Here is a 12513-nt window from a genome sequence, read left to right on the forward strand (position 1 = left end):
ACAACCACTTTTACAGAATTTTGAAATTAAAATTTCAAATTTCATTTGAAAGTCATTTATGATGTATAAGTCACATTTAAAGTCAAAGCACTGCTGAGCTATCTTGTAGAAACTTTTGAGTCCCCAGAATTCAGACTCTAAAATGAATAATGGCCAATAAAGTCAAAATATTCTGTGGTACAAGTAGAGATATACAAACAGACTAAAGGTCTATAGCAGGGAATTACGAAGGAATACAATTTGAGCAGCACAATTTTATTTTACAGTCAGATATGAGGGGACTTGGCTATTTCACATACTAAGGTCTACAGATTTTAAAATGCTGACTAGAAGTTCAATACATTTAAAAATATTTAAGAGTAGCCAGGCATGGTGGCTCACACCTGTTAATTCCAGCACTTTGGGAGGCCGAGATGGGTGGATCATGAGGTCAGGAGATTGAGACCATCCTGGCAAACATGGTGAAACCCCATCACTACCAAAAATACAAAAAAATTAGTGGGGCATGGTGGCGCACGCCTGTAGTCCCAGCTACTCGGTAGGCTGAGGCAGGAGAATCACTTGAACTCGGGAGGCAGAAGTTGCAGTGAGTCAAGATTGCACCATTGCACTCCAGCCTGGCAACAGAGTGAGACTCCATCTCAAAAAAAAAAAAAAAAAAAAAAAAAAAAAAAAAAATTTAGCAGCAGAAAATTTCTATTTTTAAAAAGAGATTACTGTATTAAAAAATATTTGCATTATATAATAATGCTTTTTCCTTGTAAGTAAAAAATTACCAGGACTAGTATCACTAAACAAATGCTTGTCATAAAGTACTGGTACTCTAAATGTACTACATGAGGAAAAAGTCAAATTAATAATACTTGAATTCATCAAATGAAATGTTCCATTATCCTCAAATTTAAAAAATTTCGTAATGTTTATTATACATAGTCTCCTCCTAATAAAAGAGCATCAGTAATAAAGATTCAGTTTTCAGTAATTTTCAATCTTTAAGACTAACAGACTTAATTTTTGATTGGGTTTCTAAATTCTCCACAATATCTTTCAGATAATCTTCATCTTTTAAAAAATATACATATAATTCTCTTTCCATTTGATGTAATTTATTATTTGCCAAAGTTTTTCTTTTTGTCTTCACATCAGCAAGAATATCAGTGAGGAGATGATTTAGTTTATTCATTTGAGATTCAACTTGATGAAACTGCTCTGTTAATTCCTAAAAAAGGAAAATAAAAATAAAAATTCAAACACTTTATTCCTAACACCAATTATAAAATTAAAATATAACTTACATGGAAAGACTTTAAACAATTTAATAACTTCCCACAATTTTAGCAATAAATCTCAATTTAAAATCCATAACAGGTTAATTGCAACAACTTCTGATAATTTTAAGCAAACCCTTCCTGAAGAGTACTTGATATGTAAGTTGTTCTGTGTATTCATATATTCAACAAATATCATTGTGCCAAGTACTGTTTTAGAGATTACTGATAAAAATGAACAAAATCTCCCTCATGGAGCTTATATTCTGCTTAATTAATCAAATATTGTTTTAGCCTATTCTCTGTTTATTCTAGAAAGAAGGTACAGAATATAAGACCAATAAAAAAGAATTACCTAAACACAAGTCTCCATTTTTCATATTTTCTTACCAGATATAATTACACATGATATTCTACAAAAATCATCTTGACTAATCATGTAATTTTCCTGCTCAAGAATCTAGCCATGCCAGAACCTTCATACTTATCATAATAAATTCAAATTCCTCAGTTTCTAGCATTTAAACCAGATTATTAGCAAGTGTCCATAGCTTTCTAATTAAGCATTTTACTTAAAATTTTAGCCAGTATCACCAAAGAGGTTTTCAGAAAATCTGCTGCTCTAACTACCCTCAATTTTTCACAGCTTCTCAGCATGGTCACAAGCATCATAATTATCTGAGGTACTTGTTATGAATATAGACTCCTGTACCCCACATTAGACTAAATTACTTAATCTCTGTACAGGGCTAGGGACCTGCATTTTGATATGCTCCCTGATGATTCTAATGTACAAGTTCAAGAATGACGACTTAAGACCTGTCATAAATGCCAATTCACAGAGCAGTACTTCTTAAAATACATATTTTTGAAAATCAAGTAATTTTGATATTATATCTACATTTAGTGATCTCCTCTAAGACAAACTTGGTAAACTTGAATATAACGAGAAACAATGATCTCATCTTTACCTTCAATTAAATACTAAAAATCACATAATTGCTAAAACAGTATTGCTACAGATACTGAAGTTCAGCTTCATTAATAACAGAAACACAAAACTGATATGGCATTTTATATCACATTAAGCTAGAGAAAAACACTAATGATACCCAGTGATAAGACTGCAGTGAAATTACCATATTTTAGTAATTACTGGATACATGTTTTTCATATTTGAACATATTTGAAATGAAGATGCATCTTAATCAAGAATCTCATTATGATTGTTTCTGGCCAGGTACTCTTAAGAAATACTTTCTCACCAACATTCTTGATATACAATGTGGAAAATTACAAACAACTTTGAGTCAAAAAATAACTTAGAATTGGACACTGAAATGTGAAGCTTTAGAACTACCCTAACCATTTAAATTATTTTTCTCCTTTTAACATATGTCCAAGAGTGGTATGATAAAAATCTATGTCTACCTATACCTAAAAAGATATTTTCTAGTAAGTATGAAAAACAAAAATTCTTAATAAGAAAACATTATGTCAGTTTAAGAGTTTTTTGTTTTAGCAATTCATAAAATGATGGTGTTCCTTATGATCAATGGTGTCTACTAGACACTTAAATAGCACTGGTAGCATTATAAACTCCTTTAAAAAGCAGTACAAAGGCAAAAAAAAGTATATATATCGCCCTAGCATAAAAAACCCCAATGATCCTGTTTCCAAGAATTTATCCAGATGGAAGTATCCAACAACAAGCTACATACCCAAAGATACACAAAGATACTGATGTTCAAGAGCAAACAAAAGAAAAAAATGAAGACTATCAAAATGCCCAGTAACAATAACCATGATGGCACAGTAATTAAATCAATAGGGTACAGTTAACATTAAAAGAAAACTATTTGGAGAGTAAAAATGTTTATTTCATCATGCTAAGTAAAAACAAAACTACGGTCTTTGCTGAGGTTCTTTAGAAGTTAGCACCATGGCAGAAGAAATGAAGATCAAAATTAAGAACTACAGAACTGTCCCTTTTGACAGCCACTCACCAACCAGAACCAGAACATGAACTGCTGGCACAACTACCTGGACTTCTACCACTCCAAGAAGGTAATGACTGCTAAAGAGGATGATGTCTCTGTGTGCAAATGGTACTGGCATGTGTACAAGTCCCTCTGCCCCATATCCTCAGTCTTGGCCTGGGACAAAGGCATGTTTCTTGGGAAGATCTGAACTGGTTCCACCCCACCTTTCCTGTTTTCCATCCTTCTCCCAGGGTGGTAAAGGGGGTCCTGGGTACATGATGATCCCTATCCTGGGTCCATGAATCAGGACTTAACTAACAATAAAAACTTACTGGACACGTATAAAAAAAACTATACGCCTTATAATTACGAAGTAAAAGAAAAATGGCACAGGAATATTAATATGAGACAAAAGAATATCAAGACAAAAAGCATCATAGGAATAGTCATTATGCAATGCTAAATGCTTTGATTCACTGCAATTTAAATCCACCAGGATAATTGTTCACTGCAATTTTAAACTTGGATATAACTAAAAAAAAAATAGACTCAAAATACATAAAGAAAAAAATGATATAAAACTACATGGAGAAATTCTGAAATCCACCATCAGAGCAGAAATTTTTACACAATTCCCAATATATCAAGAAGGCAAAAATCAGTAATGGGAGACCTTTCAAAAAAAACCATCACAGATACCACTTCACACCCATTGGGATGGCTATTTTAAAAACCGCAGGAAATAAAAAGTGTTGGCAAAGATGTGGAGAAACTAGAACTGTGCAGCTATGAGACATACAAGACTATCATAGCAGTGTGACCTATAGTAACAAAAACTGGAAATAACCTAAATGTCTGTCAATCTAACAGATAACTACATTGGGGAATATCATATAATGGAATACTAACTATACAAAAGAGAAAACTGAATGAACTATATAGCTTTACATGTACCAACATGAGTAAGTCTCAAAAACATGTTAAGCCACTGAAAAAGCAAGCAAGTCATCGAAGGACACATACCATCAATATACATACCATCAGTATAATACCACCAGTATAATAACAGCATATAAAGTTCAAAAACATACAAAATTAGGCTGAGCGCATTGGCTCACACCTGTAATCCCAGCACTGTGAGAGGCTGAGGCAGGCAGATCACAAGGTCAAGAGATCAAGACCATCCTGGCCAAACCCTGTCTCTACTAAAAATACAAAAATTAGCTGAGTGTGGTAGCATGTGCCTGTAGTACCAGCTACTCAGGAAGCTGAAGCAGAAGAATCATTTGAACTGGGAGGCGGAGGCTGCAGTGCACTGAGATCACACCACTGCACTCCAGCCTGGTGACAGAGCGAGACTCGGTCTCAAAAAACAACAACATATACAACTAAATATACAGTCTAGGAATATATATATATATGTGTGCATACGTGTGTGTAATAAAGTATACATAAAAGCAAGAAAATGATGGACAAAATTAAGCATGGTAGTTACTCTTTGAAGAAGAGAGGGGAATTATATTAGGAGGGGCATATACCAGTAACTAAACATAGAGGATTTTAAAGATATAAAGGCAATCTTAGATTTGCTAAGATGAGTGAAAACAATAGAGGTGTTTGTTTTTTTTTTAACACTAATATACACATTACATATCCTTTGGTGTCTGAACAATTGTATACATTTTTAAATTTCTGTGCATACTCATCAAAAACTATCTGAAAAATATATTTATATGTGAACAAAAATTAGGAGATATAAAAATATATTTTATATTAAGGCAATGGAATTGGGGTAATAATTTCCTATTGTTAACATTTTCTTTAATATCTTTTACAACAAACTTTTTTTTTTTTAAAAGCATTTTTAACTACTATGGCAAATACCCACCTGATCACTAAGCAGAAGCTGATTTCCTCCTTGATACAAAGCATCACAAAGCATGTCCACATCATTATTTAGTTTGGATAGAAAGAAAGAATGTTCTTGAGCAGATACTGCCAACTGATCTTGTACTAAAGAAACATTCTGTTTCAATTTCTCAGCCACTTCCTCAAGGTTTCCATGAGTTAGAAACAATTCTTTTTTCTTGTTCTCTCCCTCCAAAAGTTGGTAAAGCCTAAAATATAAAAGTTAAAAATTTTAAGTCAGAATTTTCAAGTAAGTATCATTTTCAAAATTACAATCCACCGTACTGGGGCATTTGTGGGGATAGCTAAGTAACAACTTATAAAAATATTGGGCCGGGAAGGGTGGCTCACACCTGTAATCCCAGCACTTTGGGAGGCTGAGGTAGGCAGATCATGAGGTTAGGAGATTGAGGCCGTCCTGGTCAACATGGTGAAACCCTGTCTCTACTAAAATACAAAAAATTAGCCAAGCGTGGGGGCCTGCACCTGTAATCCCAGCTACTCAGGAGGCTGAGGCAGGGGAATCACTTGAACTCAGGTGGTGCTGGTTGCACTAAACCAAGATCACACCACTGCACTCCAGCCTGGGCGACAGTGAGACTCTGTCTCAAAAAAAAAAAAAAAAGTGTGTGTCTGCTAAAATCAAGCAACTAAAACCATTCTAACTGTAGTACTATTTCAGTACATATATATTCTAACTACTATATTAGCTATACATTCTATTACTGAATTCCCAGCTTCCCCACCAACCAAGTTTTACATATAAAATTCTTTTAACTTTAACTGCCACTAACATACTTCAAAGTGCACTTCGGAGATACCTCCAAAGAAAACACTTGTTTCACAGAATATAACTATGATGCAGTACAAACAGGCTATGGCTCATGTCTATAATCTCAGCACTGTGGGAGGACTGCTTGAGCCCAGGAGTTCAAGACCAGATTGGGAAACATAATGAAGCCCCATCTCTACAAAAAAAATTTTTTTTTAATTAGCCAGGCATAGTGGCACATGCCTGTAGTCCTAACTACTTAGGAAGTTCAGGCAGGAGGATCGCCTGAGCCCAGGAGTTGGAGGCTGCAGTGAGCTATGGTCACATCACTGTACTCCCACCTGGGCAAGACAGTGAGATCTTGTCTTAAAAGGAAAGAAAAAGAAAAGGAAGGAAGAGAGAAAGGAAGGGAAAGCAAGGAGATAAAGGAGGGAAGGAAGGAAAAAACAAGCAAGCAAGCAAGCCAGCCAGCAAGGAATGAATTTGAAACAGAAGACCTAGGTCTAGGTCTGAGTTTTCCGGGATGTGAAACCCAGGGCAAATCGATCTTTCAGACTTATTTCCACATCTTAACTATGCCACATCTTAACCTACCTATATTACAGGATTGTGGTGGGATTAAAAGAGAAAAACTGAAAATGTAAACAATGTAAAATATAAAGATGTAAAATTAAAACAATGTAAAATGTAAACAATAAAGAGCTATATAAATAGCTATAATAGTAAACTTTTGCTACTCCAGTTTTGTCTGTATTTGGTTAGCAAATTAAAATCTTGATGAGCCATGAGCCCACTTTAATATGTCAAACATTAACTGCAGAAAATTATTCTACAGGACAAATGGAAAAATCTGGGATAGCACCCTCCACATATCTTTAACAAAAAAAGGTCTGCTCTTTTTCTCAGAATTGTTTTAAAAGTTATTTTATCAAGTTGTAACAGATTTCCTAAAACTAGTTCAATCCCAAAGCTGCCAATTACAGTCTTATAGATGTAACTACACAATTCCAAGGGGTACCATTCACATAAATCATGATGTCAATGGTAACCCCTGAAATTGTGCAATGAGGCAACCCTATCCAGGCCCCTCATTTTATTAACATGAAAACAAAAAGATTAGATGTTTTTACCCTACCTGGAGAAAAATGAGGAGTAGGAGCCAGATTTTTGAGGTCGTAAAGACTACTTTAGCCCTCCAATTTTCAGCATCCCTGTGCCATCAATTGCTCAGACATCCAGATGAAGCTTGGGAGCTGGCATTCATTCTCAATCATTCTCCTAACTAAACACAGAAATGAAGTCTTCTCCCTTCTCCACTGTTACCTTCTCCAAATGCAGTCAATCCCCTGCCCAGCAATACCTACTATGCTAAGCTATATTCAAACTTCCTGCCCCAAATCTAAAATGAGATATATAAATAATGATGCCGAAAGGAGAATGAAACCCATTCATTCTTCCAACCCATCCACTTCAGGTATAAAGTAGCTACTTTTAGATCTAACATAAATGGAAAAGGGAGCAAAAAAAAAAAAAAAAACTACAAATGAAAAAAAGGTGGCCAGCTGTGGTGGCTCACGCCTGTAATCCAAGCACATCACCTGAGGTCAGGAGTTCAAGACCAGCCCAACATGGTGAAACCCTGTCTTAAAAAAAATAAATAAATAAAATTTAAAAAATTATATTAAAAAAAAAAAAATATATATATATATATATATATATATATATATATGTAAAGAAAAAAAGGTATATAAAAATGGGAAAAAAATAGAAAGACCAAAAGTGAAATGGAAAGAATTGTTAAAAGTTCCAAAATTTTAGCTCAAACTTTCTCTAGTATTTTGCAAAAAGAAAATATTTACTAAAGAAACAAGGAAGCATACATACCTATGAGTAGAATAATCCTTAGTATCAATGGTATTCCTTGGATTTATCTGCTGAGAGACTGATGGATCTGTTAACATTTCTAATTGCTTGTACAGCATCAAGTTACTTTGACTAAGTTCTTGAACCAAATTTTCAAGTTGACGATATATGTCCCAATGCTTTCTTAATTCAATTTCATATGATAACTGTAGAAGTTCAAATGATGCCTTTTGTTTTATTAATTGATTTAAAACTAACTCTTGTCTTGCTGTATAATAATCTTGTTTAGCAATCTGTAGATCAAAATCTCCCTTTACCACTGGCATATTTAATAACTGGGCATTCTCTCTTACCACAGCAGGTAAACTTTTGTCTTTTATTTGAGTGATCTGTTCTTCAAGTTTCTTAATCTCACCGGTCAAGCTAGAAATTTTAGCATCCAAATTTTCTTTGTCCACAGCCTACAAAAACCAAAGCAATTACATTTGAAACTGGATGCCTAAATTGAAATCATCTTAAGATTATTTTCAGTTTCCACTTTAGGTGACCAGATACAAGCTCAATGAATGAAAACAAATTTAATATTCCTATAAACCAAAATTACAGCTTAAAAATGAAAAATGTAGACCAAGTCAAGGGTATGAATTACTAAATTTTAATGCTATTACTACCATACATATAGTAATGGTTACCAAAATAGAGATCTTATCATGCTTGTTTTTCTCTACCAAAATCATTATTATTAATAGCATACTACTCACTGAATCCAAGTATATGTTAAGTTTTTCTTAAAAGTTAAAATTACCTCAATAGGTCCTAGTCAGCCAGTCGATTTTGGCTGACTTCTACATAATTATTGGACTTCCTATATTATTCCAAAGTTTTTGTCAGCTATAGAAACTAACTTGGTGCTGATATTCAAATTCAGAAAACTTACATTTTTACTCGACTATCTAGCAGTTATACTACCAAGAAAGCAAACTCTCCAAGAGTGCTGACAGACATCTGTAATACATTTATCCATATATTCTCAAAAAGGAATCAGTTTGTCTACTGAACTTGGACCTCTGACTTTATTAGCACTATGCTCTGGTTGGAGCAAAAGAGGCAGAATACCCATAATAAAACAATTAGTTTCTAGCCACATCTTAAAAAGGAAATCTCAGTCCAATCTGTATCTGCATTACACAAATTTAAAATTCAGAATGCAAATTAAAGCACTTTTGTTTAAAATAAACTAGATCATGTGGTTGAGATTATAATTACTATTGCTGCCCTGCATTAACATATGGGTCTATTTGTATGAAACATTGACACATATCACAAATAAGTACTGAACAAGGAGAAAATAAAATGTAATCTCTTATTAGATCCCTCATTCTAAAGTACTTTAATAGCACTATATCCTCTATTCCCTAACAATAATTACAATATGAATCTAGTCTCATTTCTTATGCTTACCTTGCTGGATAGGCTATGAAGATTCTCCTCTGCCCATTTTATACTTGCCTTCATGCTCAAATTACTTGCTTTCAAGTGAATTAATTGATGTTGAGCACAAATGTATGCGAGCTGCAGCCTAGCCATCTCTAGTCGTCTCTCTTCAAGGATTACCTGATCATCACAAATAGATGGTGTCTGTATATCTAAAAGCTGAAAATTGTCTTCATTTGAACTTTCAACTACTTCATGTATACCCTGAAAGAACTGTTTTTTGGTATACAAAGTTAATGCTGCTGTGCTTTGCTCTTCCTGACTCAGGTATTTTTCCAAGGAAAATTGAGATAAAAATACTAGTTGATTTGTCCCTTGACCTAAATTAGAATGTCTGAAGAACGTCATCAATTGTGTAACTTCATCAGTAAGGGCCTGAAGTTCATTACTAATCTTAGTGTTCACTGCATTTAGAATACCTTGACTCTGCTTCAGCTTTCTAATGGCTGCTGCTTCTTTATCATTTAACGTCAGAGATTTGTGGCTAGTTACCGAGGCCATCAACTGGCATTTATTACGTCGCTGAATTTTTAGGTTCTTTAATTTCAGTAGAGTTTGAACCTCATCCTCTAATTTCTCCAGCTCTTTGTCATCCAGTCTAGGTGTCTTCAAATCAGAAGTTTTACACGTCTTAAGAGCTTCATCCAATGCTGTCCCTTCTAAGATGGGCTTGCCTGATTTCTGAAGAATGCTAAAAGCTTCCAATTCTCTTTCAGACAACACGTTCTGTTCATTCACATTCCCACAAAACCACTTCAGAAACGATACATCTTCAGCACCCTCAAACAACCAGTCAAAATCTTCTCCATTAAGATTATCAGCTTTGGGATAACCAATTTTTTTTAATGTTTCCACAAAGTCATTTCCACAACTCATGGTTTAACTACCCCAGTTTTGTTGTATCTGATACGGGTTTACGGTGTTGATTTTTAGAAAATAAAGCCAAACAGAAAAAAGCTACGTTTTATAGCAAGTCCACAGGGAAGGGAACATCTATTTTTTCAAATCTATAATGATTCCTCCTGGGGGGGAAACAAAACAAGTATTAGACCACAAATAAGACGACAGCTTTTAAAAAGACGACACAGACAAATACCACATGATATCGGGGGCGGGATAACTGCAAGGTAGTTGTACCTGCAATGTTTGACGGTGACAAAAACAAACGACTAGGCTAGTACTCAGGAAACCGCAACAGTTATGAAAATTAACAAGTGAAACTATCTGGATCCATTTTATCTTTTTTCTAAACATAAAACGGTTTAAAATGCACGACACTTTATAGAGCAACATTTGTTTTAAATTCAAAACATACGGATACAAACCAACCCAAGCCAGCAGGTGGCTGAACGGCCTCTTTCCCCGCCCTCCCTATGTAAGAAGACGGAAATAAGTACAGCACATCTTCGGAAGCATCAACTGAATACTTACCTCCACGGCTCCCCGCGCAAGGCTGCGCCTCGAGAGCCCACCGCCGCGGCGCGGAAACCGTCAGGGGCTCCGGGGAAGCGCACGGCCGCAACTAAGGGCGCCTCGGGCCGCTGTCCAGACAGCGCCGAGGGAGCCCCGACGCCGGGGCCGCGCGAACCGCAGAGGCGACGGCAGGCCCCAGGGACCCGCGGCCCCGGAAACAACCGACGCGCCAGCGGCGAAACCTTCAGCGCCGTGACACCTCCGCACGCTAACAAAACAAACGCGCAAGCCCACCGAGTCGGTGTCGACACCCGGTTGCAGACGCCGGGAAGGACCGGGCCCGCGCAACCCCCGCCCCCGCTCCTAGTACTGCGGACCGGGCCGCGCTCCCAGAGCAGCTGCCGGAACACCTGGAAGGAGACCCCAGGAGCTCAGGAAAAGAAGAGGCAGCGGGGTGCGGACGGGGATCACGGCCACTCCCCCAGCCCACACCCGGGCGCCCAGAACCGAGGCCCGCGTCAGTCACCTCAGGACGCTCCGCTGGCTCCTCACAAGCGCTCGCCGCCACCGCCCTCGGAGCCCCGCGCGCCTCGCACTGCCTGACGGGAGCGCCTGGACGCGCGCACGCGTGCAAAGGCTGAGGCGGGGATCGCGGGAGGGCTGACTGCGCAGGCGTGGTATCAAAAGAGGCGGAGTCAGCGAGGCTGGACTGTGGAGTGGAGCTGAGCAGGCGGCGCTCCGCCCCCGGCTGCGGCGGGCTTCCAGCCTCCTAGGCGGGGCGCGGGCAGGGAGAGGCGGGGCCTGGGCCGGCAGAGCGGGGCGGGGCCAGGGCAGGGGCGGGGCCAGGGCAGGAGCGGGGCCAGGGCAGGGGCGGGGCCAGGGCAAGGAGTAGGGTGCTGAGGGCGGTGGGGTGCCCTCTGGGGAGCCGCAGCCGCCGGCCTGCTCTCAACGCAGCCATCAGTTGCGCTTCAGGCCTGCCCTGCCCGGTACCTCAATCCGGACCTCTGAAGGCGCTTTTGAGGCGTGCAGAAGAGCAGCACCTGTTGGTGGCTGGGAGACAGGCTGCAGCCCGGCGGTCTGGCCCACTGGGCCGGGATGACAGCGCTCGCCCCCGAGGGGGCCTGGTCTCCATGTCCACAGCGGGGCCGGAGCAGTGCCTGGCACATCTGAAGAGTTAGGGGTTGTTTGCTGACACTCTTTTACAATGAACTTTATTTTGCAAAAGCACTTAATTCCCAATCCCTCACCTGACCACTGTGTGAAAGCTGGCTTCCTCCACAATCTTATTTTCCAAATGTTAGAAATAAGCTCACATAAGCAGAGCGGCCTGAGTTAAACACAACGATGCATTTAACTCAGGGAGGATGGTGCACTGCTTCCAAAGAGGATGGCCGCCGGTGAAAGACCACTGGAAGGGGACTGCTGAATTTCACGTGCACCTGGCTGATGCCCGGCAGCCTAGTGAGACCGGACCTCTCTATTGGACGGAATTGGTTTGGATCTTACCCAACAAAAACGCTTTGCCACTCCTCAGTCTTCCACAGGCTCTCCGGAGCTTTGGTCATGGGTAAATATAATAGCACTCCCTCCCTTCAGCATCAAATGACCCTAAATGCGGCTTGTTAGACAAACGACAGAAGTCGTTTGGATAGTTTTTCTTAGTATTTCGAAGGAGAGAAATAAGAATGTTCTAAGGCATATATTGTCATCTAATTGAGTCAAACATTTTTCCTGTTCATTCTTCTCGTTTTCCTTTTTTATCCTCCTCTTTTAAAAGTCAGTGAGGCATAAAATGTTCTGAAAAACAAACATG

At 38.5% G+C, this 12513-nt stretch overlaps 1 protein-coding gene across 2 annotated transcripts; it reads right to left on the reverse strand.

Moving 5' to 3' along the window:
• Positions 1–895: 895 nt before the first annotated feature.
• Positions 896–11316, reverse strand: HAUS3 (HAUS augmin like complex subunit 3). Of its 2 annotated transcripts, none has more exons than XM_032253956.1 (5): positions 11227–11316; positions 9255–10309; positions 7815–8254; positions 5139–5367; positions 896–1219 (listed from the first exon to the last, which is right to left on the reverse strand). In XM_032253956.1, the coding sequence occupies exons 2-5, from the start codon at positions 10161–10163 to the stop codon at positions 986–988; spliced, it is 1812 nt and encodes a 603-aa protein (XP_032109847.1). In that variant the 5' UTR covers positions 10164–10309; positions 11227–11316; the 3' UTR covers positions 896–985. The 2 variants fall into 2 exon arrangements, with proteins under 2 accessions (XP_032109847.1, XP_032109848.1); XM_032253957.1 differs by having other exon boundaries at positions 10719–11292.
• Positions 11317–12513: the final 1197 nt, after the last annotated feature.

Source organism: Sapajus apella, unplaced genomic scaffold, assembly GCF_009761245.1.
Source record: "Sapajus apella isolate SASKATOON/1434 unplaced genomic scaffold, GSC_monkey_1.0 scaffold85, whole genome shotgun sequence".
NCBI lineage: Eukaryota > Metazoa > Chordata > Mammalia > Primates > Cebidae > Sapajus > Sapajus apella.